Source organism: Vulpes lagopus, chromosome 23 (genome assembly GCF_018345385.1).
Source record: "Vulpes lagopus strain Blue_001 chromosome 23, ASM1834538v1, whole genome shotgun sequence".
NCBI lineage: Eukaryota > Metazoa > Chordata > Mammalia > Carnivora > Canidae > Vulpes > Vulpes lagopus.
Genome location: NC_054846.1, coordinates 60,038,252 through 60,064,901, shown reverse-complemented (window position 1 = coordinate 60,064,901; position 26,650 = coordinate 60,038,252). Strand labels below are relative to the sequence as shown.

Here is a 26,650-nt window from a genome sequence, read left to right as displayed (position 1 = left end):
CTGCCCGGCCTGCGGCGGGGCCCTCGCAGCGTCCCCGTCGTCATGAAAACAGGCCACGCCCCCGCGCTCGCCGACCGCGGTTCGCAAGTGCGCAGGCGCGCGCGCCCTGCGGCGCATGAGCAGTGCGGCTCGGAGCCCGCCAGCCACGGTCTCGGGCGCCAGCTACGCCGCTGCCGCTGTCACTATGGCCCATTACAAAGTGAGGGGGGCGCGGCGTGGCTGGGGGCGTGCGGGCGGGAGCCAGCCGCTGGTCGGCTCCGGGAGGGCGTGGGGGCGCGCGCGCAGGTTTGGGGGGCCTGAGTAGCCAGGCGGAGGCGGAGGCGGAGGCGGGGCTGCCGGACTCCCAGCGCCTTCTTCCTGCTCCGGCCCCTGCGCTTCGGCCGCTGACCCGCCGTGTCTCCTCAGGCCGCCGACTCGAAGCGCGAGCAGTTCCGGAGGTACTTGGAGAAGTCGGGGGTGCTGGACACGCTGACCAAGGGTGAGCATGCGCCGGGAGGGGGCTCCTCGTCCACGTCGTGCTCCTCGGCGCTGCGCCCCTGCCGGGCCGAGGCGCGGGGCGGGAGCGGGAGGGGCAGCAGGTGGGGCCTGCACGGGCCCTGCCAGGTGGGCCCTGCCAGGTGGGCCCGGTCCTCGGCGGGGACGCCGCCCGCGCCGGGCTACCGCGCTCTCCGGGCGGGGAGTGGAACTCTTGCAGCTGTTGCAAAGTCCCTCCAATTTCCGTTGCTTTGCCTCCAGCGGCCGCAGAAGGCATGTTTGCTAAAGACCCTGAGATCCCAATCTCTCCCTCCTGACACTTTTTGCGGAGTCAAAATTAGGTAAAGCAGCATGTTTCCCCCCGGACAAAGGGCAAGGGGGAAAATGACCGGATTTCCAAAGTTGCGGATAAAAGTAACCAAGTGAACCGAATCCCCCAAATAGGCGATTAAGAATCAGTTTGTGGTTTTTCAGCCCCTCTTTCGTAGGCTATGCCAGTTCCTGCCCTGTGCAGATTTCCGAAGTAGAATTAGTTTAAAGAGCTTGAGGGCACATGAAAATGGTTATATTGTTTACACTTAAGATGGAAGCTGTGACACTGTATCTCTTTCTGGGGGGGGGTGGTGGTGGTGGTGGTGTCTGTGTGTGCGTGTGTTCAAGACCTGAGATGAGGAAGGAGCTTGAAACTGCAGCGTTCCAGGAGACAGTTGGGCTACTGCTTATTAGCTCAGCAATAATGTGAATGCCTGCTATGTATCGTTCAACTCACTGGCTAGGACTTTCAAGGGTATAGAACAGAAAAGCTGTCCGGGATGATGACTGGGTCCATACGAGAAGCGTCTGGGAGATAATTTGGTAACTGCTCTTTGGCCAGAAGCAAAGCTTATTAGGAGAAAATTCTGGGAGAGTAACAACTGGACCTTAGCACAAAGCAGGGCTTTTAATTCCCATACCTGGGCTGATAATTTTGAATTGCTACCTACCTTAGGTTTGGGTACTACTTTCCTTCTATCTGCAATTAAATTAAATACAATTAAATTAATTAATACAATTAAATTTCAGCAAACATTACAGGAGTACTCTACGAAAGTGCTGTTCTCTGTCCTCTCTTGAAATGTCACAGAAACTTGGAATTTCAATACCGACCCCCCAACCTTAAAAAAACTCCATGAGTTTTCTTTCATTTATTAAACCGTTTTATTCAGGTCTCTGTTCTAGGCCCTGGGTATACACCAGTGGGGAAAGAAAAAAGAAAGACCCTGCTCCAAATAAGCTTCTATTCTAGTTGGTGGAGACAGATAAATAAGTAGTGCCAGCCAGTGGGAATTGTTATGAATGAAAATACAGCAAAGGGGGATAAAGAGCAAGAGGTGGTGGGGGAAGGTTTCTTTTAAGTAACATTTGAGCAGAGATCTGAATGAAATGTGATGTCAAGAGTTCCAGGAAGTGCAAGGAGGCCAGGGTGACTGCATTAAATTAAAGACAGAATGTTAGAAGGCAGAGAAGTGACCTTGGCAGGGGGTAACAGCCTGTGGCCATACATGGATTTTCCCTCATGAGATTGGAAACCACTGAAGGCTTCTTTTCTCTTGGTCACATCTATTGGCATCTAACTCCTCCACCTCTGTAGACTTCCAGTCTCCTCAATATCAGATAACATAGTGTCTACTGATGTGACCTATTTAAAATTTGATTTTTCAGCTCCAAACGTGGGTACTTTCCACAATTTAATTTATGATTTTAATACAGCTTATTTCTAAGAGGATCTGAAACTGCTTCTAACATTAAAACACTATAAAGATGGCTAAAGATAAAGAGAAGTCTTTTGGAAAAAGGCATTTGAGTTGAGTACCATACTAACCTCTAAAAAATCCCACCTCTAAGGCAAAAAGGGAAACACCAGCTATCAAGTTCTTGTCTGATTAAAAGGAAGTATATTTCATCTATAGAAAAGCACAGGAAGCTTGACATTTACATTGTGTTCTGTAACTATCAACCTCATGGTAGCACTGACAGAAATTTAGAAGCTGAAAGAAATGCGGTGCGGAAGAGGTAGAAAGGCTAAGAGTTATTCATGTCTTATAGAGTTAGTTGGCAGAGATCAGTAGAAATTAGTGGAAGAAGAAACAGGCTTGAGTATGTAATTTAAAGAAAAACATAATGAAGGGAGAGGGGGCTGGTGATGTAAACATACCAGATTCTTAAAAAAAACGGGTTGTAATACATTTAGAAGAGTATCAGAATTCAGTCCAGGTTGTTAAAAGTCATTGATTGTCATTTGACTTTTTCATACTGTGTATTATTTTGATGAATTATTAAAACTAAAAAAATAAAAAAGGAAACGTGTAAGTTTTACAGCAGTTCTTGGAGTCTAGAGATGCACATTTTTTTTGTGTGTAATTACATTTTTGGCTTTTGTCATTTTTCAAAGGGTTCCATGCACAAAAAATTTAACCACTGGTTTAGAGAGATTTTTGAGTAGTAAATCCTAGGAGGAATTTGTTCAATAGAAGATGAGAAAAGGTAGTGCTGACATAAGCTTTTGGGTACAAACTAAAACATCTATTTTAAAGTTGATCTGAGCATGTCGATTACTGGTAAAGTTTTTGGTTGGTGGTTATTTAGCATGTTGTATATGAAACTATTCTTGAAGCACACTTTGAATTCAAAGCTTCTTCCAGTAATTACCATAAGCCCTGTTGATTCTCCAAAATTTTTCTCAAATTAATCTACTACTTTGTTTTCACCCCTCCATCACGCTAGCGCAGGTTACTATCTTTTTCAGCTGGATTAGGACACCTGCCTCTTAACTGCTCTTCCTGCCTTCATCCTTGTCCCATTCTGGATCTTTCACACAGCAGTCAAGAGCGATCCTGTCACTGTCCTGCTTAAACTGTTTAATTATATGCCTCCTGTTCTGAGCATCAAAGTCCAGCCAAACTTGCCGGATCCTCCCTGGTCTGCCTCCTGACCACCTTGCCAGCTTCCTTCCCTGCCACATAGTTCATAGCTCCATCTAGCCATATTTGAATTTTCAGTTCCTCAATATGTTGTTCTCTTGCCCTCCCCACCCCCTCACCTTCCCATTTTATCTGAAACCCTCAGAGCCAAGTCTCACATCTTATTTCCCTTCATTGGGGAGCCTTCCCTGCTGCTTTGGGCTGAGTTAGGTGTTCTTCCAATGTGCTCCCATAATCCATCATCCTGTATTGCTTCTTGATGCTCTTTTTTTGTCTAGTTCCTTGCTTTTGCACTAGACTGTAAATTTGTTGAGAGCAGGGACCTTATCTGCCTTGTTTACCATGGTATGGCAGCCTTAGCAATGTGCTTGGCATATAATGGGCACTTAATATTTACTGGGCTATGGAATATAATTTCAGTCAAATTTAAGACTTTAATTGTTGCTTTTTTCTGCTTTTTGATTTGCAGTATTGGTAGCCTTATATGAAGAACCAGAGAAACCTAATAGTGCTTTGGAGTATCCTTTTCATCCTTCAAGTCAGAAAAAAGACTTATTTTTGGAACTCTTATTTTTTCACATAAATAATATTTGAAATATTTTTGATGATTGAAAAAGTTACTTCAAGTTTTGTGATGATGATCTCTGGGTAAATGGTGGTGGTAAGATGGGGTGACCATGATCAGAGATATTGATACTACTCTGAGATATTTCATTAGTTTCATTCAGCTCAAGTAAATTCTTAACTTTGATATTAGTTTCTTAAAGCATCACTTAGGAGCTGCTACCCCAGAAAATCCAGAAATAGAGCTGCTTCGCCTAGAATTGGCAGAAATGAAAGAAAAATATGAAGCTATTGTAGAAGAAAATAAAAAACTGAAAACAAAGGTAAATGTTTTAAAAGAATTCATGTTAAAAATAATTTCATCTTTAATGATTATAAGATCAAAGCCTCACTAAAACGGATAGCAGGGAATTGGGGGGGATTAATAATCTCAATTAACTGCAAGGCTGAACTGATGCCCTATCTAGAAAACCACAGACAGATAGTAAATAGGACAAGCTACGTGTGGTCAAGAAGAGGTTCTTAGGAACCTACATCAAGAAAAAGATGAGAGGGATGCCTGGGTGGTTCATTCGGTCTTGACTCTTGACCTTAGCTCAGGTCTTGATCTTAGTAGGGGGTGTGAGGTCAAGCCCTGCACTAGGCTCCATGCAGAGCATGGTGCCTACTTAAAAAAAGATGAGAGTACTGGTTAATGCTGCTTATGAGTAAATGGAGGTTTCTGGGAGTCATGAACAGTTGATTTAAGTAGGTCAATGTAGGGTCATTACTTTGTGAATAGCACATCTTAGAGTTGTGCAGTACATAATCTGCACAGTCGTATGTGCTGGCCTATCTCTATAAATTTGTTTGCACCTGATTTTGTCTATTTGCTAAAGTTTTTTCTTTGTTGAAACGCCTGTGAGAATTTTCATAAACTTCAAATTAGTCAACTCCCAAGTCTTTGAGGTTTTTCCACATTTGAATCACATAATGCATTTTACATTAGGCATTTCTCATAATGTGATTTATCTTCTCAACAACCTTGCGAGATAAGTGAAACAGGTACACAGACCATTTTATATTTAGGAACTGAAAGCACTTTGAAGTCTAATTATCTTCTCAAATCTGACAGCTAATTGGAACAACCTAAATCTTAGCCTAGTGTTCTTTCAGGGAACCACAGCTTAGCATAACAGAAAATGCAGCATCTTAAATTATCCAGGATTCCACAACACAAATACCAGTTAACTTTTTGGCACTTTTTAAGTCAAAGACATGAGCTGCTCTTCATTGACTGGCTAGATTAATATATTCTTTTTCCTGCTTTTTAAGAGAAAGTTCAGTCAACGTTTGGTAAAGAGAAAGATTAAGTACCTTGCCAGAAGCCACAACATCTTTGGGAAGATACAGATTATTGCATATCAAGTATTTGAGTAGTGTAGTCACGAATTGGAATTCAGTTTTGGTTTCCCAGTAATTTTAAAGATTTATATGAAAAGAGTTTTCATTAGACTTGATTGTATTAAATCTTAAATTGTATTAATCTTAAATGGTTTAAAAAGGGATAGGATATTCATATAAGTTACTGATTCAGTGATTAAACTGAACATAATAGTTAACTACTCGTTTTGTTACTATTAAGTTTTTTTTTTTTACCCAACTTAGAATAAAATTCACCTAAACTCCTCTGTCTTTGCCCTATAGCTTGCTCAGTATGAACCACCTCAGGAGGAGAAGCGTGCTGAATAGGATTCTTCTCAGTTGAAAAGACACTGAAAAAATGGTTTTGTATGACTTGAATAGTTTGTATAGTATATAATCTTTTCTGAACAGATGCTCTAGAACTCTTTTAATATGTTGAATTCACCTATCACACTTTAACTGTTATAAACACATATACTTAGAATCACCAATAAAAACTCAATATAACTTTCTTTGGGTCTTAAAAGCAGGAGAATCCAAAGTGAATCCTGAAAAAAAATCTAAACACAGCCATCTAATTCATTACCTTAAAGGACATTGTTATTAGTCTGACTAGGAATGATGGTACTGGTTGTATATAGGCCAAGAAGTTCAGCATGGAGCTGTTCCTTGGTTTAGTGCAGGATGTGAGCACAGGTACAGTCATTCCTTAAAATGAAGAGGACACTGTTGTTTATATCCTCTGTAGGCAGCTGGAGAGATCTGTGTGACAGAAGATGCTTTTGCACGGGTTCCCATGAATATCGTACTCTTGTTTATATAATGTGGAACAAATAACTCTTCTTTGCCACCACTTTGCCTTAGATAACCATGTGTGTGCCAGTTTGAACTCTGACACCACGTTTCCTTCTATGCAATCATGCCCTATCTGATAATGTTGCCTTGCTTTGCTCTGTGCTTCAGTGGGTTCCAGCTGCACATTGGCCTATGTTGTTTTTCAATTTGCTATACTAGCAGTACCCTGATTGTAATTTATATACCTTCAAACAGGATCACACTGTTCCCCTGTCTTACTTAGTTGCTTAATTGATTGAGCACAGAACTGAGGCAATATAAATTTCTGGGTTCACGCACAAGCTGGGATAAGAAGGGAATGAGCCATATATCGTGGAGAATTATAGTTTGCGGGTATAATTATATAGTGCTTTTTTTCCCCTCAAAGTATTTTTCTAGCCTTGAATTCATTTTATCTTCATTATCCCTGTGAAGTAGGTAGGGCAGGTATGAGGGGAGGTTGGGTGCTGAATTTTTAGGCCAAAGACTGATATTAATACAAATTCTTCACTAACTATAGAACCTTGGGCACTTCAGTTAACTGCTCTGAGAGTCACTTTCCTCATCTGTTAAAGTGAGAATAATATCAGTGCTGCCTACCTCACAGGGTTGTTGTGAGGGTCAAATGGAATGTATGTGAAAGATCTGTCAATGGTAAAGCACTATATTCTTGTTTGTTAGTCCTTTTCCTTTCTTTTGGAAGACCTGTAGTCAGATGTTTCATTTTAGTGGTCATTTATTTTCCTTACTGATTGACATTATTAAGAGTCATCCTGTTTTGTGTATTCTAACCCTAATGTTAGAGAACCTGTCTTTACTGTGGTCAACACACACATAGAACGCAGAATGCTCCAGTGAAAGCTGATTTAATTAGCAAAAGCCTCAGCACAGCTAGGAACTGTGACCAAACTAATTGTAAAGGCATTTTAGTCAGTCATGTTGGTAAGAATGTGGCAATGGTCTGTGTCTCTTCTAGTCACAAATTCGTTTTTGGAGGGGGGCCAGATACTGTTGGAAGAACATTCACTTGAATCAGTTTATCTTTTACCAATTTGAGTGCCTCCTACATGCTCAGCGGTAGGCTGAGTGCTGGGTGTTATAGAGATGAATGACTTGAAGTTAGTTATAGACATGTACATAAGCAATTACAATGAGGGATAGGAAGTGCTAAGAACCGTGAGAACAATAAAACATGGCCCCATGGGGATTTTGAGAGAGAGAGAGAGAGAGAGAGACAGACAGACACTTGGCTTCTTTAAGCAGTTGGTATGACAGTCCCTTTGTGGAATAGAGACAAGCAGAATTTTTTCTGGCAGCCAACCCTCATTTGCTTTTCTCCCATGGGACTAGTATTAGCGTATATATAAGTCAGGTTGCTGTCTCTTGTACCATCCTTTTGGACAGAACGGCAACCTGTGAGTTGGATAATCACACTTTGAAGGGGGAACCGACCTGTTTTAAACTGCTGTACCAGTCAGTGCTATTTAAGAATTCAGAGTCAGCCTGGCCTCTGGAGGTCCTCTTCATTTCTATCAAGGATATGGATGAAGAGAATGTACAAGAAGATGCTCAATGAAGTGGAAAAAGGATGTCATCTATTCAGCTCCTGCTATGCTTCAGCAGCCTTACCTTTAAAATGCTGATTTCATATCTTGCCTACCTCACTGGGTTGTTGTAAGGATCAAATTAAATATAATGGATGAAAAGTGCCTGGTAAACTGTAAAGGACTACATATGGGTCACATGGTGTAAAGCCAAATCTGTAAATGCCACAAAGTTGGCTGGTTGGTAAACTATAATTGAGACAAACTGGAAAATGAGTAACTCAGGGTACCCTAACTTCTGGGCCTAAACCAAAAAGCTGAAATGTCAAGTCTTACATTTAGGTTAAAAAATGCAGTGGTACAAGTTTAGGCACTAGGATTGCTGACAAAATACTAGTCCCAGTGATTATCAGTGTGAACCACATATACTCTGGATATTAAAAAAAAAAAAAAAATTCCATTCTGTAAAGCATTAATAGAAATACTGTCCAGGTGCTAAACAGGCATCCTGAAGGCTGTATTGGTCAGTATCGCATTGCAGGTGCCAGACATTTGGTAGATGTTGACAAACTCAGATGCGTGTAAAAAAGAGTGATCAATAGGGAGAAGGCATCTGGAAATACAAGGTTGTGCTGTCCAGTATGGTAGCCACTAGCCACATCTGGCAACTTAGAAGGTTTAAAAAAAAATTCCATTCCTCAATCATAGTGGCAACATTTCAAATGCTCAATCCTCACTGGCTGCTATATTGAACATTATGGTTACAGAGCAGTTCTATCATCACAGAAAGTTCTGGACATCACCAGAGAAGAAGGGATGGTCAAAGGAACGGAGTATATTTAACGTGAACAGAAAGACTTAGTGGGTAGTGAAGACTGCAATCTAATATTTGAAGGGCTGTCATGAAAAGAGATGAAGACTGTGTTCCATGTTAAGCTCCAGGGAGTGCGATTTTTGGTCTGAAGAGAAGACTTTCAAACAACGTTCTACTTCGGTGGAAGTAGCTGCCTTTTTAGATAATACGCTCTCTTCCTTTGCAACATTGAAGTGTATGCTGATTTACTAGCTAGAGGTGCTATAAAGTGGACTCCCTTTAGGTGAGACATCGGACTAGATGACCGCTCAGGGATGTAGCCTACCTTTAACTTACAGCTTCACAAATAACGAAGTCCCAGACCTTCAAGAACATGCTTTCCGTTCATAATCAAGAAATTCGTCTCTTTGGAAAAAATCAGTGCCAACGCCATCACCTCCATTTTAAGAGGAGGCTCTTTAGTCAGATTTTCATTTCTAAAACCTGACTGTCCAGAGCGAACATTCCTGTAGCTTTCTGAAACGTATTTGGTGAAAGCATTTCAGTTTGCTTTCATTTTTCATCCCTTTGGTCTGTGATCCGAAAGTCCTAGAAGATGTAACGTTCTGTGTGTGTGTGGGGGGGTAAGTTACATGAAAAGCAGATTTGGTGGGAAGGAGGGAGAAACTGAATCCTTTTGAGTCTGAAGTGGTAGTAGTAAATAACCACCGCCTGATCGGCTGGAGGAGGAGAAGCTGCTCTAGCTTGGCTGCTGTGGCTTTCCTCTCCGGGTCCTGCGACTTGCTAGATCCAGCTGTGCATCACACCCACGACTCTGCCTTTGGTTGAGGCTTCGCCCTCCCTCGGGCTGGCTCCTCCCCCGTCCCCTTGCACATCCCGATCGCATCCATCCATCTAGACCCACCCAGACGTCACCTCCGTACAGACTCTTCTCACCCAACTCCCGAGCAATTTTATCTATATATATACACCCCCTTGACCTTTCCAGTTCCTATCTCGTACCGAAGCTACTTACGCGGAGATCCCGAGCTCTGTTACTCTCCGAGCAACTGGAGGGCGGGCGGGGTCCGGGTCCGTTGCAGGCTGGTGTCCCCTTGTCCCCCGCAGGGCATCGCGGGCATCAGCCAATATGGGTCGGGCGCGTGCCGCTGCAGGAGCGCCATCGGTTCTCCCCCCGCCCCCCCCACGCCCGGGGGGCAGCTCCCAGGAAGGCAGGGGCGCGGCGGGAGCCAGGCGCTCGCTAGGGCGGAGGGCAGAGGGCTCGGCCGGCCGGGCCGCCCTCCTCGTGACTCCTCCTCCCCCCTCCACGGCTCCGGGTCAGGTGATTCCGGGCACGTGACGGGCACCACCTACCCTGCTGCCCCCGAGTGGCAGCTCGGGCGGCCAATGAGGGGCCGGGCCCCGGCGCGGAGCCAATGGGAGCCGGGCTCCGGGGGGCGGGCCGCACGGCGGCGGCGGCTGCCGGGGGCGGCGGCGGCGGCGGCGGACTGGGGAGGCGGCGGCCTGGCTCGGCCTGGCCTGGCCTGGCCTGTCAGGGCGCGGGCGGCGGCGGCTCCGGCACCATGTCTCTGCAGTACGGGGCGGAGGAGACGCCCCTGGCCGGCAGTTACGGCGCGGCCGACTCGTTCCCCAAGGACTTCGGCTACGGCGTGGAGGAGGAGGAAGAGGAGGCGGCGGCGGCGGGCGGCGGGGTCGGGGCGGGGGCCGGCGGCGGCTGTGGCCCGGGGGGCGCTGACAGCTCCAAGCCCAGGATCCTGCTCATGGGGCTGCGGCGCAGCGGCAAGTCCTCCATCCAGAAGGTGAGCGGCGCCGCGCCGGCCCCTCCTCTCGTTCCCCTCCCCCCTCCCGGGGGCTCGGGCGGCCTCCGGGCACGGACTTGGAGGGGGCGGGCTGCCCCGCGCGCTGGTTCTGGTCCGCGGAGCCCACGCCGAGGCCGCCGAGGCCCAGCGGTCCCCGCCGGCGGGACCGGCTGGAGCGAGGCAGGTGCCGGCGGCGCCGCCCGGGACCCAGCCCCGCGGTCCTTTCGGAAACCGAGACGTACCCTGCAGTGGCAACTTGGAGAACTTGTCCGACTCCCTCCCATGCCCTGCCCGGGTTTTGCGTGTTTTCTCCCACTTCTGGTGATCTGGGTTTGCAGGGCTTCCCAGGTGAGCCCCAGGGAGCAGCGCCGGACGAGCAGTGACCAAGCCACTCCTACTACGGGGAGGCTTCACACCCCCGGGCCTGGAGGGCAGGGGCTGCTGCCGTGCCACCAGCTCTCGCACTTGGGGCCGGGCGACTGCAATCGCTGGTGACGGTCCCTCCCGTTCCGGGTGCGGATACGGACATCTGAGACCTCGAGAAATATTTGCAGATCTCTGTCAGCCCCGCGTGTTTTCACTTCGGGTCTGTCAGGAGCAAATGGAGGGCCAGACCCTTTAGAGTAGGGGTAAACTGAGGCAGGACTCCATTGCCCATCCCTCTGACACACAACTGAGCCGGTAATGAAACGCCAGAAGCCTGGTCCGTCGCCCTTTCCACTCCGTTGCAAAGGTCTATCCAAAACAAATGTGTGTGATATTTTGTAAACATGACGGTTTTTAAAAAAGAGTGGCCTTCTTCTGAGATTACTGGATTACTGTGTTTTATTTACTTCCGAATTTACTAGATTGCTGCGTTTTGTTTATTTTTTCACCTCTACAAGCAGGTTTTGGTAAATTCGGGGTAGGATTTTTTTTTTTTTTTTTTTTTTTTTTTTTTAGCAAGCTGAATTTAATTCTTCTCACTTGTTACTCATTGACTAAACTCTGATAGTAACTACCCGTTTTTCTCTTCTACAAAGTAACAGCGAGACACAAATTTAGGTTTATGTTAGAGTTGTATGGATTGTGATTATCCTAATTCTTCTTCTTTTTTCTTCTTTTTAAAGATTTTATTTATTTATTCATGAGAGACACACGGGGGGGGGGGGCGGGGGCAGAGACACAGGCAGAGGGAGAAGCAGGCTCCATGCAGGGAGCCCCATGTGGGACTCGATCCCGGGTCTCCAGGATCACACCCTGGGCCAAAGGCAGGCGTTAAACCGCTGAGCCACCCAGGGATCCCCAATTATCCTGATTCTTAACAATTACTTTTACTACTTCTTTTTTCATGCGAGCTGCCTTTGGTTTCTTCCACAAGAATGCAGACTCGGTGAAGGCAGAGTCTAATCAGTCACCTTTCTGATTCTCAGAGCCTGATTTAGGCATTCCGATAAGTTTTCAGTGAACAAAAATTCTTCAGCTATAAGCTTTTATAATCTTAAAGCAGATTATGGTAGAATTAATACATTTTTAATAGAAAAAATCGATTGACATGAGTAGAGGTATTCTACTCCTACTACTAGGATTGAATGAATGGTGCGGAGAAAATAGACAAGTTTCAGCTCCAGAATAGGCTTGTTGGAGAATAATTTGGTGTCTTCTCAACTCTTAGAAGTTAAAAGATAGTGAGTACTGAGGATACACCGTTCACTTTTATCTCTTTTAAATTTTTTACTATAGGTTGAAATTCTCTATATGTTATTTCAGAGTGGAATTTTGAACTTTGAATACAAAGTTGAATAGTTATAAAATGACCTTTTTTCTTTAAACAGGTGGTGTTTCATAAAATGTCACCCAACGAGACTCTCTTCTTGGAAAGTACCAACAAGATTTATAAAGATGACATTTCCAATAGCTCCTTTGTGAATTTCCAGATCTGGGATTTTCCTGGGCAAATGGACTTTTTTGACCCTACTTTTGACTACGAGATGATCTTCCGGGGAACAGGAGCACTGATATATGTCATTGATGCACAGGTAGTAGGAATAATGATGCTTATTTCTTTTTTCTGGTGTCAAAAGATGTAGACACAAAGGAAAGGTGTTTACCATCTTTATCATGTGCTTCTTGCAGCTTATTTCTTTGCTGGTAGATTCCTAGCAGTATGAGAGATGCAACCGCAGAGGTGTGTTTGGGAGCAGGCTGCCATCCTGCGAATTAAAAATATGCGATGATTAGGAGATGGTGGCTTATTATCTTTGAGTTCTAGTTAATGAGTAGTTCTCCACTTTTATTTGTCCAGTAGTGGATATTGCTGTACTTCATTAACTATTATAATAGTGATGTCACTCACTGGAAAGATCTCCTCGGTGCTCATATCTAAAGAGGAATAGGAGAACTGAGTAAATATTAAAGTGAATAGTTTTCTTGGTTGCCCAAATTGGGTTTGGTTTAACAAACATGTATTGAGGGCCTAGCAGGTGACAGGCCCTGAGGTGAATGGGACATGTCCCTGACATTAAGAAGCTTACTTTTGTAAGCTTAAACATTAGTTAGGAATGCTTTCTGAGTGACAGGCTCTGTAATTGATGCTTTCACATACATGATCCAACTTAATTTATTCTTCATGATACTGTGAGCTGGGTACGGTAATTCCAATTTTGTGGATGAGTAAACTGAGATCTCAAATTTAAGTGACCTGCTTAAAGTCACACATCTAGTAAATGGCAGAGCTGGGATTACTTTTAAAAAATTCTATTGGGAAGACATGTCCATTTCCTTTTTCTTTTTCTTATATTATAGATATTAAAAATTACGAGCATTAACTTGGTAATTGATTTTTTTTTGTCTGGAGAGATTAAAGATTTAGAGAGATAAAGGAGGTTAATGTATTGGAATGTTTGGAGTATTTGTGAATAGTTAGGGTAATATATTTTCTGTGGTTGGGGAAAGAGGTGGTTTGAGGCTTTCTTAACTCATTACTGACTTTTACAAGATTTCTTTTTAAAAAATATTTTGTTCTGACTTACAGGATGACTACATGGAGGCTTTAACAAGACTTCACATTACTGTTTCTAAAGCCTACAAAGTTAACCCAGACATGAATTTTGAGGTTTTTATTCACAAAGTTGATGGTCTGTCTGATGATCACAAAATAGAAACACAGAGGGACATTCATCAGAGGGCCAATGATGACCTTGCAGATGCTGGGCTAGAAAAACTCCACCTTAGGTAACAACATGTGTGTTTGATATGAGAGCCCTGAAAAATGTGTAAATGTATTCCCATCTCTGTCATTACAAACACGTAGCTTTCTGTTACTGATAAACCCTTCCCGAATCTGTAATGTTCTTGATCACTTCTTTGTTGAATTCAATTTTGGGAGTCTGATGTGATTTGAGAAGTTACTTTCCCAGTGTTTTGCATTTTCCTGGAGATTGAAGTTATATGAAGTGTTCTCATTGGTGCTTTTAGAAATTCAGGAGACTGGAATCAGCCTGTTTCCTCGTGGCATAAATCTGCTTTGGGACTCCCCTCTCTTGATTCCATCATTTATTTATTTATTTATTTATTTATTTTATTTTTGCCTCATTTCAAGGACTGTCAGATTTGTTGTAGAGCTGTTGCTTGAGTCTTCACAGTATTTTCTTTTCAGTAGGAAAAGCCTTTTAAAGAGGGTACATTTTCAAGCCTGGATTCTTTTTTTTTTTTTAATTTTATTTATTTATTTATTTATTTATTTATTTATTTAGTCAGTCACACACACAGAGAGAGAGAGAGAAAGAGGCAGAGACACAGGCAGAGGGAGAAGCAGGCTCCATGCACCGGGAGCCCGACGTGGGACTCGATCCCGGGTCTCCTGGATCACACCCTGGGCCAAAGGCAGGCGCTAAACTGCTGCGCCACCCAGGGATCCCTCAAGCCTGGATTCTAATGTATCTTGTATATGTTTTTAAAAACAGTTTATGCTTTTATGAATCTGTATTGTTTAGGTTAGGGACTTTATTCTATCAATCTGTTTAGGGTTCCTGTTAAGCTTAAAGAACTGATTCATAATTGTCTTTAAGAATTATTATTATTAAAGAACAACTACTAGAAAGGATTGATGATTTATTTATCTGCTTGTGTTCTGAAAGTGTATGAGGAATATTTTCTATATTTTGCATTTTTTTGGTGGTATAGGTAGATATGAGTAATAAAAAGTGCCCAAGAAAATATTCTCTTGATGATATAAACAAGTTAAAGGGGAAGCAAGGGAGAGACACATGTGTAGCTGTTTCCTTAACCCTGGTCTCTTATGGTGACTTCCTCATAGCCTCAAGCCAACCCCTGTCCCTACCCCTAATATTCCTTAGGGCCTCAGGCTCCAAGGTCTTTCAGTTACTTTTCTAGGAAATCATGTAGAAAAAGTCTTTATTGATCTGTAGTTTGTCTGGATTGAAATTTTAAAAATACTTTCCAGTAATTCATGCTTAAAAAAATTCAGTATTTGTAAGATAAAATTGCCTCCCTATGAAATTCCTCAGTCTTACTTTTTGGAAATCTATTAACAATGGATTTTAGGTTGCGATTGTCCTGTGTCCCCCGGTGTACATGGGGATTCTCTTAATCCTCTTTACACCACTTCTGTGTCCCTTTTTGGGGCTTCCCACCCCAATGGTACACACCATCCCTTTCTCTAGTTCCTTATAGGGCCTGAGGCCTTGTTAACCTCTGTAGAATCTTTGCGCTGAGCTTTTATTAATTATTAGCATGCCTCTGGATTAGGCTCTATTTGATTTCTGGAAACTCAGCATACTAAAATGCCCTGTATGGTGTAGTTCTCCATGTCCCTATCTATTTCCAAGCCTCACAGTTTCTCAAGGACCTTTCCACATTGCTAACCTTTTTGTCTAAGGGAAACAATAAAATATTCCTTTGTCCCTAGTGTGTGTATGGGGTCATTTTGGCTTCATTTGTTTTGTTGCTCTAACTTCTGGAGTCAAGCTCCATCTTGCATAGGGTTAGGTTCCTAGGTCAGCGTCTTTGAAGTATTTTTAAATTGCTTGTAAAGTGTGATATCCACAGTTCTGTATTTTCTGACTTCGTAATATATACTTATAAATAAATAGAGCAACTATTAACGAGGAATGTACTCCCTGAGCTAAAAAGCAGGTAAAATTGTCTCTATTGTTTAAAATGTTCAGGGTCTCTCTCATATATGTTTTGTTAAATCTGTGGATGTTACTACTCCACCATATGTCATTTTAAGGCCACCAGATTCCTGTTCCTTTCCTGTTCTCTTTAGGGCCCCAGCTCCTATCCTTCTAATCTAAATTCGAAGCTTCAATTGTGTGCATTTTTTTATTGAACAAATATTTATGAGCACTGTTCAGGACAGGGGGGTTATAGCTATGAGGAAAGCCGTCAAAGTCTCTGTCCTCATGGACCTTACATTCTAATGAATGAGACAACTCAAAAGCACTTATAAATGTGTAATATAGTTTGAGGTACTTAATAGTACTATGCAGAAAAATTCAGGGAAAGGACTGCTGTTTTAGGTAGAGAGGTCAGGAAAGAGCTTTGTGAAGAAATGACATTTTAGTAGAAACCTGAATTATATTCTTGCTAAATAAATGTAACCCCTCTTTCTGTGCTCTCCCTGGGTTTTTGTCTTAGTTTTTATCAGTACGGGCTTAGGAATCCAGGTTTTTTGGACCAGGTTGCAAAGACTTAGGTGACTATTCAGGTTTCTGCATCTGGAAATGCTTGCCTGGGTACTAGGAAATTGCCCTCTTTTGTAAATGGTGTAAAGCAATGGATAGTTACAAGCCAGGTGTAAAGCTCCGTGGGTCTTTTTGAACAGTGGGGACAACAGGCAAGATAAAAAGGCTTTATTTGAACTTAGTGACATCACATGTTAGGAAACTTAAAATTTTGTATTTTATGATAATTGTCATGGAACTTAAGATATTTTTCAAATTAATTAAACTGTGTTGTGTTTTTCAGCTTTTATCTGACTAGTATCTATGACCATTCGATATTTGAAGCCTTTAGTAAGGTGGTGCAGAAACTCATCCCACAACTGCCGACCTTGGAAAACCTATTAAATATCTTTATATCAGTAAGTGAGCTAATTCACTATAATTTCCGATTCCATTTTCTTGAATATATTTGTGTATTCAAATTCTCCAAAAAATGGTTTGAATTAGTCTGAATCAGGCTGAAGACTAATGACACACATAACATGCAAAATAAATCATAAGAACGTTAAAAAAAAATGGCTTGAGTTATTTTCTGAGTTCTTTCCTTACAGCGTACCTTTTTGGTCTTAAAATGAGATGAAAAATTTTTTCAGACTTTCTTAATAAAAGTTTTCATGATAAAAATCTTCATAATATCTGTTTCCTGAATAAAGAGTAGTAACTGGAAAAGACTAGGTTTTGGGAATTTGACTCTGCTTAATCTCTGCTTTATAGGAGGTCACATTGAAAAATTGATCTTTTCCTTTCCTTGCTAACTGTAATCTTAGTGTCATATTCTTATTTTGAGGATTCAGCTTAATAAAAAGGATGTTCCTCAATAAATATAAGACTCAACTATTATGTTTTTTAGGCATTACTTTGAAGGACTCAGGGTGTAGCGATCCCCAGTTCTTTTGGACTTTTGGGTTATGCTAGATGTTGACATCAAACTAATTTTTTATGTTTTGTTCATTGCCATGGAAAGCCTTTCTGGTAGCAAGCTCATTCAAATCAGGGATTATTGTAACAGAAAAGGATTATTGAAAATGTAGCACAACTTGATTTTTGGAGGATTTTTTTTGTTAATGTTTTTTGGTGTAGTGTCTTAGCAAACAATTCATTTAAGTAGAGGAGGAAGAAAAAACAAATTTAGTGCAGTTCAGTCAGTAAATCAGATAAATAATTCTTAAATAATAATTATTTAAGACCAAATAATAATTTTTTATTATTATTTATTTATTTATTTCATTCTTTGGATAACAGAAGTGTCTCTCAACCAAATACTATTTGCTTGTTTGTTACAGGGTTATACAATTAAAAATATCTTTGTGTATTAATCAGTAATTTCAGGATCTTAGGTAAATTACAAATTTTGACTCTTAAAACTGAATACTTCCCCAATTTTGTTTTTCCAAGAATTCAGGTATTGAAAAAGCTTTTCTCTTCGATGTTGTCAGCAAAATCTACATTGCAACAGACAGTTCCCCTGTGGATATGCAATCTTATGAACTTTGCTGTGACATGATTGATGTTGTAATTGATGTGTCTTGTATATATGGGTAAGTTATGTATATACTTTTGCAAGATCTCAGACTGGTGGAAAACTACCTGTTTGGTTTGTCAGGGATTAATTTTTGAGGCCTCTAGCAGGTACCATATGGAATGGAATTGTTCTGACCATTGCTTAAACTTGGAGCTTGATTTCCCTGTAGATAGATGGCTAGGTCTTACTGCTTCAGAGAGGATGGGTAAGAGCAGTTGAAAAAGTGTGCTTGAGCCAGATTTAATTGTTACTGAAAGTTTCTCCTGCCATTTTTTTTTTTTTTAAAGATTTTATTTATTTATTCATGAGAGACACACAGAGAGAGAGAGGCAGAGACACAGGCAGAGGGAGGAGAGGCAGGCTCTATGCAAGGAAACCGATATGGGACTCGATCCTGGGACTCCAGGATCAGGCTCTGAGCCAAAGGTAGATACTCAACTGCTGAGCCACCCAGGCGTCCCATCTCCTGCCATTTTTTGAGGGATTTGCACTGTGTCTTCTCCCTTAGGGGCTTTGCTAGATCAAAAAAGTAGATTGATTAACTTAAAACATTTTGAAAAACAGAATTAAGTACTGCTTTCTGATTTAACTTCAGGCTTTATGGAAATGAGGGATCCTGATCTTTCAGACAGCTAAGAAACCAGGAAATCAGAATTTTGGATGTCAGGAGGACTTACACATAGAAAAATTTGACCCAAACATCTGAGTATCCAAAATAAATGTCTAAAATGTAAACTCTTTCTTTATGTAAATTCATCAAACTCCATACAGAGATTTATAAATGCCAGCAAAGGTGTGATTTTGTGGAATAGTCTAGAGGATGAGTGAAAACTTTGGAGAATTACTGGTATTTCAAAAGCCAACAACCTTGTTCTTAACAGCCCTGATCCCCCTCCCATATGAACATCAGTACTCCCAAGACACTTTCCGATGCTCTAACATAATCTCTGCTTTCTGTGTCCTTTATCTGTTCCCTTCTCCACCTGGTCTGAAGTCGTCTCTCTCTGTCCCTGCCCTTCACCTTGGTCTCTCAGCCTAATTTGTTGGTGTCTTTCTCCAGCTGACTGAGTAGGAGAATGCATTTCTCTCACATGTTCTTTACTTGTCTATTCCTGTCTTCTATTTATTTTTTCCTTTTGTGGTTACGTGCTCTCCTTTGCTCTTTTTCCATAATGAAACTGTGATTTTTATCTTTGTTGTATTATTCAGTAAAGTTTCATGTTCCCATTCCTGAGTTAAAAAATGGATGAATAGAACACTTGTTTTTTCTTTAAAAGAAGTGAAAATTTCGTAACTTTTTTTTTTATAATTTAAAAATCAAATTTAATTGCAAAGGTTTTTTTTCGTATAAGGTACATCGTAAAATCCATTATGTTATAAAGCACATCAAACTTTTTTTTTTTTAAGATTTTATTTATTTATTTGAAAGTGAGTGAGAGAACACGAGCAGGAGAAAGGGGCAGAGGAAGAAGCAGGCTCCCCACTGAGTAGGGAACTTGATGTGGTGGTCCATCCCAGGACCTCAGGATCAAGACCTAAGTCGAAGGCAGACACTTAACCAACTGAGCCACCCAGGTGCCCCTTTAAGGCACATTATAAAAGGGAAGAAAAATTATCCAATATCTCATTTTTTAAAAAAAAAGATTTTATTTATTCATGAGAGAGAGAGAGGGAAGGGGAGAGGGGGAGGGAGAGGCAGAGGGAGAAGTAGGCTCCATGCAGGGAGCCCGATATGGGACTCGATCCCGGGACTCCAGAATCACGCCCTGGGCTGAAGGCAGGGGCTAAACTGAGCCACCCAGGGATCCCTCATTATTTCATTCTTAACACAATCCATGCATGCAGTTTGGTGTGCTTTATTATGTTTGCTTCTTCCTTTAGTCTTGATTACATTTTTTGGAGGAGAACTACATACAATTTTGAGAGTTCTAGTAAAAATAATAGCTTTCAGACCCTGATGGCTCACTTTGTAAGCATTAGGATTCCACAGTATCTTTGATAGACTATATTCATTTTAGTTTTTAATACTTTTTTTTTCTACGAAATGGGGGTTTTCTTATGTTAGGTCCTTTTTTATTTGTATACTGCATCAGTACAGATTAGTGTGAGGGGAGATTTGAAATCTATATTCCATGCATCCTAGGTAACCAAGGTGAAGGTGTGCACACATGGGATACTGCATCCTAGTCTGGGAACCCTATTTCTCTTCTCTTTTTCTTTTTCTTTTTCTTTTTCTTTTTCTTTTTCTTTTCTTTTCCTTCTTTTTTTCTTCTTTTCTTGTATACTCTATGCCCAGCATGGACCCCAATGGGGACTTGAACTCCCGACCTGAGATCAAGACCTGAGCTGAGATCAAGAGTTGCACTCCTAACCAATTGAGCTACATTGGCACCCTTGGGAACCCTATTTCTTAAACGAGAACTTTTGTTGCTGTATATTTAAGCCAGTATTTTTTCTTAAAAGACACTTGGGAAACTGTGGAAAGACTTGTCATTGTGCAAATTAAATGTGACAGAATACGTCGTTGGGAAACCCATAATGAATACTTTCTTTTAAAACAGGTTAAAGGAAGATGGAAGTGGAAGTGCTTATGACAAAGAATCTATGGCAATTATCAAGCTGAATAATACAACTGTCCTTTATTTAAAGGAAGTGACTAAATTTTTGGCACTGGTCTGCATTCTTAGGGAAGAAAGTTTTGAACGAAAAGGTAATGGCATTTTAAAAGGCATTTTTTTTTTAAAAGGCATTTTTTATGTTACATTCTTTGTAATAATTTATTAGGTTTTTGAAAAATCAGAGAAAATGATATTGCAGTGTTAGGTAATTTTCAGCTCAAACTACTTCTATCTCTTCCTTTCCAGATCTAGTCCAGACTTTATCCTCCATTTGATCTTTTATGTTAAATCAAGTATTTAATTCCAGTCTTTCTGATTTTGGGTCCTTTTAATACATGTCTAAATGCCGGCAGTTGGGCTACCACCTGTACCTGTTTACTGAGATGATTCTTTGGCAGGTTCCCAGGTTACCTTCTTGCTTTATGCAGAGATGGTCCCTCATTCTGTAGCCCTTCAGCCTTCTGAAGCATGTGGTCCTGCCGGTCCCTCCTTTCTTGAAGTTTCCCTCTCACTTTGCTTCTCTAGAGCTAAGCTCTCCACGTTATTTTATGTATTTGTTTCTCTGACCTCCACTTCTGTTTCTTCTGACCTTTTTTCTCAGCTCTGAGCCTTCTTCAGAGCCAATCCTTTTGCTTGCTTCTTCCGTTACTCTCCTGGTCAGCTCATTCAAGCCGTGGTTTCAGTTAATTTTCTCTATGTGGTTGATTGAAAAATTCACCTTTCCAGCTCTGACTTGGGCCCATATTCCAGTCCCATATTTGGAGCTGTTAGTAAGACGTTTTCACTTAAATATTTTATTGTCTTGTACATGGTGTCAGAAGTGATGAAAATTTTTCCCTCTGTTTTATGACCCTCTCGGCTACCCTAGTGCTGTTACCAGTTACGACATTTTCTGGTACTCAAGCTCAGATATATCGTAATCAGGTGGTTGTGTGGTGGTACCACGAAGGGGCCCCTGTGGGGCATTTCATAGAGGGCCTTCTGTGTTCTCCATTTTCGATTCTTTTCATGTATTGTTTACAATTGAATTTTCACCAAATTTTGTTTGTTTCTCGGGTTTCCTTTCTACCCCCACTGTCCGCGCCCCCAGTGCAGGTCCTCATCCCTGCAGGCCCATGGCGCTGCAGTCATGTCCTCCTTGAGGTTATGCACTCAGCCTGTGTTTCGAGGGGCTAGGATGTGTTGTCTTTTATTCCAAAGGCAGATTGACTTTCAGGAAGTTACTTTCAACATGTTATTTCATTACTCAAGGATGCATCCTCGCTCTCTGTTCACTGTAACAAGTACCTGCTCTATGGTCTGCATTTTTAATATTAATTTATATGGGGTGAATTAATATTCCACTAATGTTAATATTAATAAACTCTGTCAGATACACACAATTTTTGGATAAACAAAAATGTGTGTATTCACCTTTGAGCTCCAGAACTGAAACATGGCAGAGACATAGTTGTCTTCTATGTATGTCTCATTTGGAAGTCTCTTCCTGTGCTATGTGGAATGTAGTAGTTAATTTTCCCATTTATGATGTATTCTTTTACTTTGTATCTTCCTTAACCAATACAGAGTTTTGTATTGTGTATCTCCGTGTAAATGATGCAGAAGACTACTTACATTTTTACAGCTTGCTCACTCTTTTCACTCATCTTGAGATTTATTTGTGTTGGTAAATGTAGCTTTAGTTCATTCTTTCATTTTCACTCCACACCATAATATGCAGGCTAAATATACCACAATTTATTTTCTTCTTGCTGGACACATAGATTGTTTTTAAAATCACAAATAGCAGGGTGCCTGGGTGGCTCAGTTGGTTAAGTATCTGCCTTGGGGCAGATCTCGGGGTCCTGGGATTGGGGGGTTCCTGCTCAGCAGGGAGTCTGCTTCTCCCTCTCCCTCTGTCCCTCCCCACCACTCATGCTCTCTCTCTCATTTGCTTTCTGAAATAAATGGATAAAATCTTAATAAAATAAAATCACAAATAACTTTGCAAAAAATACTCAAATGCAACACATGAATATGTTTCCCTTTGTATGTGTGGAGAGTTTCTCTTAGAACATATTTAGTAGTGGAATTTAGAGAGATGTATTCATACGTCTTCAACTTTATTAAACATTGCTCTCCCAAGTGGCTTTCCCATTTTTGCCCCCGGCAGTACTGTGTAGTGGTTCTTGTCACTTCATGTCCTTGATAATGCTTGCAATCTGGTAAATGCAAAATGGTATTTCATTTTGAGGTTCTAATTTTTACTTCTTTTTTAAAAAAATATTTATGTATTCATGAGAGACACAGAGAAAGTAGCAGAGACATAGGCAGAGGGAGAGGGAAAAGCAGGCTTCCTGCAGGGAGCCCGATAGGGGACCCAATCCCAGGATCCCGGGATCATGACCTGAGCCAAAGATAGACGTTCAGCCACTGAGCCACCCAGGAGCCCTAATTTTTACTTCTTTATTTTAGAGATTTTATTTATTTATCTGACACAGAGAAAGCACACAAGCAGGGGGAGTGGGAAAGGGAGAAGCAGCCTCCCTGCCAAGCAAGGATCCCAATGTGGGGCTCAATTCTGGGACCCCGGGATCATGACTTGAGCTGAAGGCAGACGTTTAATGGACTGAGCTACCAAGCACCCCCAATTTTTATACTTCTTTAATTACTACTTAGGGCAGGCATTTTCTTCATGACAGGTACCTTTTATACCAGTTCAGGTTTCTTCTTTGGTAATTTACCCGTTTCATATTACCTTTATCCTTTTTATACTTCTTAGGAGTTCTTTATTTTTCTGCATTCTAATCTGAGAAATTAAAAAGGTTTTGGTTATGGAAATTTTCAAATATATCCAATATCATATATATTTCAAATATATCCATATATCCACAGTGAGTGTCCATGTGCCCATCCTCCTGCAGTCACAAGCATATGATCAGTCTTGTTTCCTGTTTATCCTATCAGCTTAATTATTATTTTTTACCCTTTTGTTGTAGAAACTGTCAAACACAAAACAGAGGGAAGATAACAGAATGAACCCTTTTTGTCTATCACCCAGATTGGATAACTATCAAAATCATAGCCAATCTTACTTCATTTCTGTACCTCTTTCCCTACTGGATTATTCTGAAACAAATCTTTGACTTGATGAAATAATTTTGTCTCTACATATTTCAGTAGGTATCTGTAACAGTACCATTAATAAAACATTAAACCTAACGGTACCATTGATAAACTTAAAAAAATGAACAGTGCTTTCATAATATCACATCGCTGGCGAGAGTTCAGATTTCCCTGATTGTCAGTTTTATTTTACCATTTTCCTAGAAGTCATTTTTAATGTAGTTAAACTTATCAGAACTTTTATAGTTTATTTTTTCTGAGTCTGAAGGACCTCCTGGATTTGGCTCTAATCCACTTATTCAGACTTGATTCTCAGTACTTCCCAGTGAGAATTCTCTGCTCCTTTTCCCCAGACATACCAGTTTCTTTCCTGTCTCCCACCTGTGTCATGTTCTCATTGCCAGCTCCCTGCTGTTTTTTTTTTTTTTTTTAATATTGTCTTTCCTGCCTAATTAAATCTTGCCTGTATCCCCAAAGTTCTGCCTCATTCCTGAGGCTTTCATTGGCTGCTTTTGCCCTGTGCTGGGCTCTTCTTCCTGTAGTCATTTTGACACCATGTTGTTTTGATTTGTGTCTTGTGTGGTCATCTTCATGTCCTAGTATCCTCAAGGGATTGATGCTTCTCTTTCTGATCTGTAATTCTTCTGACTAGCTTCCTTTTTTAATAAAAAAAAAAAAAAAAAGATTTTATTTTTTCAAGAGAGACACGGAGGCAGAGACACAGGCAGAGGGAGAAGCAGGCTTCATGCAGGGAGCCCGATGCAGGACTCGATCCCAGGACCCTGGGATCACTACCTGAGCCGAAGGCAGATGCTTAGCCACTGAGCCACCCAGGTGCCCCCTCACTGGCTTCTATTCTTAAGGTCACAATGGCTCCTGGAGCTCTGTATTCTAGGCAAGGAGGAGGAACAAGGCTGGGGGTGGAATACATCCTTTTCCTTTTAAGGAGATTTCACAGAGGGCCGGTGTGCTTGCACTTATCTCAGTGGCCAGAATTGGTCGTGTGGCCCTACATAACTGCAAGGGAGGCTGAGAAGTGTAATGTGTTAGCTGAGCACCATTGTGCTCATCCAAAATTGGGTTTCTGTTACTGAGGAGGAAGGGGGAACATGTATTTTTGATAGGCAGCTAGCCATTTGTGTCACAAAGTAGAACTGTTTGACCAAAGTCTTACTTGGAAGCCAGTTCTTGAAACTGACGAAGAAGGAGCTGTGTTGCCTGGAGAGCAGTCTAGGCTGCCTGAGGCTCTGGCTGGTGGGCCTCTCGGGGACCTCTGGTACCCCTGGGCTCCTCTAAGCAGTCTGCCAAACTACTGCTCCAGCCCTTCCCTTCAGCTCCTCGCTGGCTGCCCGAAAGACTTGTGAAAGGAAAAGCTTGATACTTTGAAGAGTATTTCACTTTCACTTTAGGTTTTATTGTAGATTTTCATAGCAAATTTACCTTCCTAATTTTTTTTTTTTTTTTTTTTATTTACCCTGCTCGTTCCCAGGCCCCAGAGGTAGCCAGTGTTAACAGTGTGGGTATACGCTTTATCATGTTTCTAACAGAGCACATTCCTCAGTGGGATGTGTATTTAAAAATACAAACCAGTTTTTTTCTTTTGTTACCAAATATTTTTTTTTAACAGATAACTTCACAGTTGACATTCAGGGGGCCTGATCTTCCTTTACTCTCTTGCAGGTTTAATAGACTACAACTTCCACTGTTTCCGGAAAGCTATTCATGAGGTTTTTGAGGTGGGTGTGACCTCTCACAGGAGCTGTGGTCACCAGACAAGTGCCCCCAGCCTGAAATCGCTGACACACAATGGCACGCCGCGAAATGCCATCTAGCCTGAATTCCAGCTGTCGGGGCTCTGTGCCAGCTTACTCTTCACTCCAGGGTCAGATGCCACGTGCTACAGGACAGGGGAGCTGCCGCTTGTGGGAATCCTGGTGCCTGTCCCACTAGAGACAAGGGGTAGAGTTTCTCATTTGGATGAAGACCCCTTCAACCAGTGGTGTGCAACTGAAGCTACTATTTCTTTTTTTTTTTTTAGAAAAAAAAAAAAAGGCAAAAAAGAATTCTAGAGACCACAGAACTCAGTGTGTCTTTCTCCTCTTTGGGGTCCTATTTTGAGTAGTTGGGATATTTTGGACCTGGTGATAACACCACTTACCCATCCTTGCCAGAGAATGTTGCTGTCAATTACCAGTTGGAAATAATAGAAAGAACTGAATTTTTATATGCTTCACTTAGGTTTTCATTTGAGTAGTCTCTAAAAATCCTGCCTTGCTTAAGTTCTAACACTGCCTCTCAGATTTCAATTTTGGACATTACACACCTAAGACGTTTTAAATGCATTTGCTTGCTAACTCAGAAGACATATGATCTGACCGCAGCAAAGGACATTCCTTGTATTTGTTACTGAAGAAACAAGAAAGTTTTATGCTGCATCAGTTTGAGAGCAAGGCTCAACAGTGGCTGCTGCATTAGTTCTCTTGAAGTGTTGAAGAAACTTTAAAACAGAAGAAGTTTGCACCTGTGTTTTGGGTACCAGATATCTGGGTTCCTTCTCCTCCATTAGATAAGTGATCATGATCAGTGTAACGATGGGAATTTTAAAAATTTGTTTTCCCCACAATTTCCTCCTCCTAGGGGAGATACTCATTATGTCATTGAAATACTTAGCTCATATCTCTTTAAACTTGGTACCAGCCGCTACATACCTTTTATTCTAAGCTATCTAGATTCTCTAAGAATTGCTGTTTTGTTGGCCATGAATGACCCTAATAAGGCACTGGTGGACTGTCCACTGGGAGTTGGAGAGAGCACATGGCACCACAACATGTGTCATTAAACATACTTTGTCTCCAGTATTCTGACACCGAGTGTCAACTGTGGTACTTTCTTCACCTAGGATATTAATTCATAATTATTTCTTTTTGTTGATGGTTGATACCCTGTCCATTGATTTAAAGTGACACATTATTTTTACTCGACATGCCCAGTAGTCCTGTATTCCAAAGCCACTGGACCACTTGAGTACATAAGTGCCGCTGTTTAATGAAATGTGTATATTCAGGTCTGTAAACCTAACAGTGTGACTTGCAGCGCTTCCTACAGATGATTTTGACTGTTGAGTATTTACATGGACCATGGGGATATCCAAAAGAAAATGCTTTTATATTTATAGATTATTTCACTGAACTATATAAAATGGGTATCAATAAATGTATTTACTCCAAAATCAGTTTTTTATTTGCCTGAAATAGGAGGAGGGTGGGGTGATGGGACTTTGGGTCGT

The 26,650-nt window shown here is 41.5% G+C and overlaps 2 protein-coding genes across 2 annotated transcripts; both read left to right on the top strand.

Moving 5' to 3' along the window:
- The first annotated feature begins 82 nt into the window (after positions 1–82).
- LOC121481224 (MYC binding protein) lies at positions 83–6,901 on the top strand. The gene is made up of 5 exons (XM_041738426.1): positions 83–199; positions 406–478; positions 3,904–3,952; positions 4,192–4,321; positions 5,685–6,901. Exons 1-5 carry the CDS (start codon positions 116–118, stop codon positions 5,727–5,729), a joined length of 381 nt encoding a protein of 126 aa, XP_041594360.1. The 5' UTR covers positions 83–115; the 3' UTR covers positions 5,730–6,901.
- A 3,150-nt stretch (positions 6,902–10,051) lies between these two features.
- On the top strand, positions 10,052–26,593 carry RRAGC (Ras related GTP binding C). Its single transcript, XM_041739079.1, has 7 exons — positions 10,052–10,393; positions 12,208–12,411; positions 13,407–13,606; positions 16,364–16,478; positions 17,515–17,657; positions 20,203–20,351; positions 25,045–26,593. Exons 1-7 carry the CDS (start codon positions 10,157–10,159, stop codon positions 25,194–25,196), a joined length of 1,200 nt encoding a protein of 399 aa, XP_041595013.1. The 5' UTR covers positions 10,052–10,156; the 3' UTR covers positions 25,197–26,593.
- Positions 26,594–26,650: the final 57 nt, after the last annotated feature.

Excerpts from the sequence above, each read along its gene's own strand:
- RRAGC (XM_041739079.1), top strand. The coding sequence starts at position 10,157 with ATGTCTCTGCAGTACGGGGCGGAGGAGACGCCCCTGGCCGGCAGTTAC. Across the intron at positions 12,412-13,406 it reads TATATGTCATTGATGCACAG|GATGACTACATGGAGGCTTT; the intron begins GTAGTAGGAATA and ends TCTGACTTACAG. Across the intron at positions 13,607-16,363 it reads CTAGAAAAACTCCACCTTAG|CTTTTATCTGACTAGTATCT; the intron begins GTAACAACATGT and ends TGTGTTTTTCAG.
- LOC121481224 (XM_041738426.1), top strand. The coding sequence starts at position 116 with ATGAGCAGTGCGGCTCGGAGCCCGCCAGCCACGGTCTCGGGCGCCAGC. Across the intron at positions 200-405 it reads TCACTATGGCCCATTACAAA|GCCGCCGACTCGAAGCGCGA; the intron begins GTGAGGGGGGCG and ends GTGTCTCCTCAG. Across the intron at positions 4,322-5,684 it reads ATAAAAAACTGAAAACAAAG|CTTGCTCAGTATGAACCACC; the intron begins GTAAATGTTTTA and ends TTTGCCCTATAG.